At 48.2% G+C, this 3,699-nt stretch overlaps 1 protein-coding gene across 2 annotated transcripts in view; it reads right to left on the bottom strand.

Annotated features, from left to right (window-relative positions):
• Vps8 (VPS8, CORVET complex subunit) overlaps positions 1 to 3,699 on the bottom strand; it is a 219,565-nt gene that overhangs the window by 193,340 nt on the left and 22,526 nt on the right. For both annotated transcript variants that reach the window (XM_005368975.3, XM_013354407.2), the window contains exon 4: positions 962 to 1,092. In XM_005368975.3, the coding sequence (XP_005369032.1) occupies positions 962 to 1,092 (131 nt within the window). The remainder of the gene's footprint in view (positions 1 to 961; positions 1,093 to 3,699) is intronic.

Raw genomic sequence — 3,699 nt, 5'->3', positions numbered from 1 at the left:
GGAAGACACTGTGATGAAGAGCTGAATACACCTTCAGGGACCCCTGTCCCAAGACAGCAATCTGAGGAAGACCTAAGAGGAAGAGCGCTGGTTCCCTGGCCAGCATTCAGGTCACACAAAGACTCAGTAAAGCATTTTAAAGCACCCTTTCTCCACGTCTCTCCTCTCCGTGTTCTCCCCAAGAAGAAGGTGAAAGGCAGCTGAGCCTGGGGTTACTGACAGTTCCAACTGTCCTGTCCCCATCCCCCTGAGGCTCTCCTCTGAGCCTGCTCCAAGGAAATGAAGAGTTCTGGAGCTGACCTTGCAGAGTGGTGAGGGAACGCAGGGAACACAGGCGGCCAGGAGGGCCAAGCCCCACAGTGTGTCCCCGCTGGTCCCCGCTGGGCTATACCCCTCCTACAGCTAATTACACTGCACCATGAAGACACTGACTTTAAAGAACCAAACTAGACTATACCAATGAAGTGGACAGATATTGGGGTTCAACCTGAAGGTCAGAAAAGCAAAACAGCCAGCCACTGGCTCTTACCTTTACCTCAGTCCAAAGTAGTGATCCTGCCTCCAGGAATTTCAAAATGAGACGGAGACTGAGGGCTGTCTCCACAGGTTTTATAATCCTCTCTAGTTCTGAAATTAAGGGTGTGTACCACTACTGCTGGTTTCTATGGCAAGCAAGTGTGGCTGCTGGGATTAAAGGTGTGTGTCATTGCTGCCGGGTCTGTAAGGCTGGCCAGTGTGGCTGTTTTACTTTTCTGATCCTCAGGCAAGCTTTCTTTATTAAAATGCAAATGAAATGCCACTCCATACCATGAAGACAGTGACTTTAAATCATCAAGCTAGACTGTACCATGCATGAAGACACTGATTTTAAATAATCAAATTATACTGTGCCGTAAAGAGAAAGACTTTAAATAATCATCTATTTTGGCCATATACAAGTATAATACACAAGAATATTTACCTCTTTAAGTTGGCCCTGTCGCCGCTGTCTGAGCTCGCCACAGAGGAGGTGTCGTAGGAGTGAGAATCAATGGTGTCGATGTTTAGCAAGGTAGGGTCCTCGAGAACAAAGGACTCATCTTCATCATCGGTCTAGGTGAAAGAAGATACAGTCATAAGGTCAAGTCGGGTGAGCCGGGCACTGCTGGCTTCACAGCACCCAGCTTCTGCCTCTGCTTCTCCTTCTCTTCCACACATTCTCAGTCCCCAGAGACAGGTGGTGTAGGACTCCACACAGAGATCAAGCCCTCTCATACAGCAGGAAGAAGCAGGAACAGTTATGCAGGTCATCGCTGGCTGCAGGGTATTTTGAAAACGCAAGCTTGTATAGATGCTTCACCGGTGAGCTGATGACAATGGCTAATTAGCAGAAAACAAATGTCTGCCATGAAAATATGACAGGTATACAGAAGACAGTCATTCTAAGTGGAAAACGTGCAGAAACCTTGACTTCCTAACATGGATTGGACTGGGTAAAGGAAGATGCAATATAGCAGGAGTGTATGAATAGAAACTGAAGCTGGACTAGAAGATGAGCCAGAGTCCAATCTGTACAAAGCACTGTTTTCCATCCGTTTGGTAGCAGCAGAGCCTACATCAGCCTTGTCTGCCACTGTACCTAGAGTACCTGGTACAAGGCCTAGTATGTAACAGCACTCACTAATAACTAGAATACTATCTCCAGCAGGCAGGAGGGAGGGTATCGGGAACCTCTAAGCAGCAGAGACAAGATGGGAACAGTGTTTTAGGAAGATAAATGGGGACACAGGCCGAAATAAGCGGGGAGGAAGAGGCTGTGGCAGAGGAAGATTAAGGACCAGTTAGAGGGCTGTCTACCAAGGAAGGAAAACAGAGCTCAGCTGAGGACCACAGAGGCCAAGGGAGGCCATGAGGAAGGAGGCATTACTGAACTCAAATTCAGTCCCTGGTTATCCTTTAAAGGAAGCCAGGCAGTGGTAATGCATGCCTTTAATCCCAGCACTCAGGAGGCAGGGGAAAGTGGATCTCTGTGAGTTCGTGGCCGGCCTGGTCTACAAGAACTAGTTCCAGGAAAGGCTCCAAATTTACAGAGAAACCCTGTCTCAAAAAATGAAAAATAACTAATAATAATAATAGATAAATAAATAAGGTGGAAAGGCAAAAGAAATGTCAAAGAAGATTCTGAGGTGTCCATCTTTTTTTTTTAAAGATTCATTTATTTATTATGTATACAACATTCTGCCTCCACGTATGCCCACCCACCAGAGGAGGGCGCTAGATCTCATTACAGATGGTTGTGAACCACCATGTGGTTGCTGGGAATTGAACCCAGGACCTCTGGAAAAGCAGACAGTGCTCTTAACCACTGAGCCATCTCTCCAGCCCCCCTGAGGTGTCCATCTCTCACCCCTTGAGGGACTTGGTAGGGTGAGGCTTCTGCCCTTCAGCCACAAATGGCAGAGGAAAGAGGTGAGGAGCTGGCTTGTACAGCTGCCTCTGAACCAAGAACAACGTCTCCCTGGCAGCTCTCACCTCCCGCTCCCAATCACTACTCCAGGGTGCACCTTACGCTCATTGCCTCCGCCTCCAGTGCTGCTGAAGGTACCAGCCACTGCCTACTGCAGTTAGTGCGTTCTCTGTGCCTCGCCTTCCCTACTGACAAACACTCTCTCTCCTTGGTTCCCAGCACAAGTGCCATTTCCTAGCTTCTCCTCAGCCCACCTCAGGAATATCTGGAGCTCTCTTCTGCTCCTCAGACACTCCCTATTTGAGGAAGCTTTTTCATGACCGCGGTTTTAAGTGCCATGTGGTAATGGCTCTGAAATCTGTCTTCAACATCAACATTAGTCTATAATTTCACCACATTCCAGAATTCTCCACCACACATAAGTCTGCTGAGAACGAGCTTGTACTTGGCACGGAGACAGTTACTTGAGAGCTCTGAAGGACTGCAGCAACCGCTGCAGGAAAAGGAAATAATTGGGAAAGAAGAACTGCAGGGCAAAGGTCACAGCAAGAGAGTCAATCAAAGCCTTATTTGATTTTCTTAAGGAGCCTGGACACATAATTAAATAAAACAGAGCACCTGAGAAAAGCCAGGCTTGCGGGACAACTGAAAGAAAAAGAAGGAAATGAGGGAATGGAGGAAGTCAGGAGGAATTTAAAACTACTCTACACGGTGAAGCTATCAGCTTCCCCCAACTGTGAAAAATCCACACTCTTATCAAGGTTAGCAGACTTGTGTGTGCCCCTGAACCCTGCATGTGAAAACTCAAAACTGAGACATCAGTCTCAGCAATGACAACAGAGCTGGGACACCTCCAGCGCTGGGTAACAAGGCCTACGTTTGTTTTGTTTACTGACTGTGTGTGTCCATCTGTGTGAGTGTTTTGTCTGCACGCCTGTGCAACCTGTGCATGCATTCTCCGCAGAGACAAGAAGGCAGCATCAGATCCCCGGGAACTGGAGTTGCAGATGGTTGTGAGCCACCATGTGGGTGCTGGGAATCGAACCTGGGTCCTCTGCAAGTACAGCAAGTGTCCATAACCACTGAGCTAACTCTCCAGCCCCATACTTACTCTGAGGCAGGTTCTCAGGCAGCCTAGGCTAGCCTTGAGCTCCCTATGCAGCTGAGAAGAACTCTGAACTCCTGATGGCTGCTCCTCTGCTTCAACTTCCCAGGTCCTCATCTTCTCCCCTCATCTTCTCTCCTCCTTCCCT

Source organism: Microtus ochrogaster, unplaced genomic scaffold, assembly GCF_000317375.1.
Source record: "Microtus ochrogaster isolate Prairie Vole_2 unplaced genomic scaffold, MicOch1.0 UNK43, whole genome shotgun sequence".
Classification (NCBI taxonomy): Eukaryota; Metazoa; Chordata; class Mammalia; order Rodentia; family Cricetidae; genus Microtus; species Microtus ochrogaster.
The sequence above is the reverse complement of the archived record's forward strand: the minus strand, read 5'-3'. Positions and strand labels throughout refer to the sequence as shown.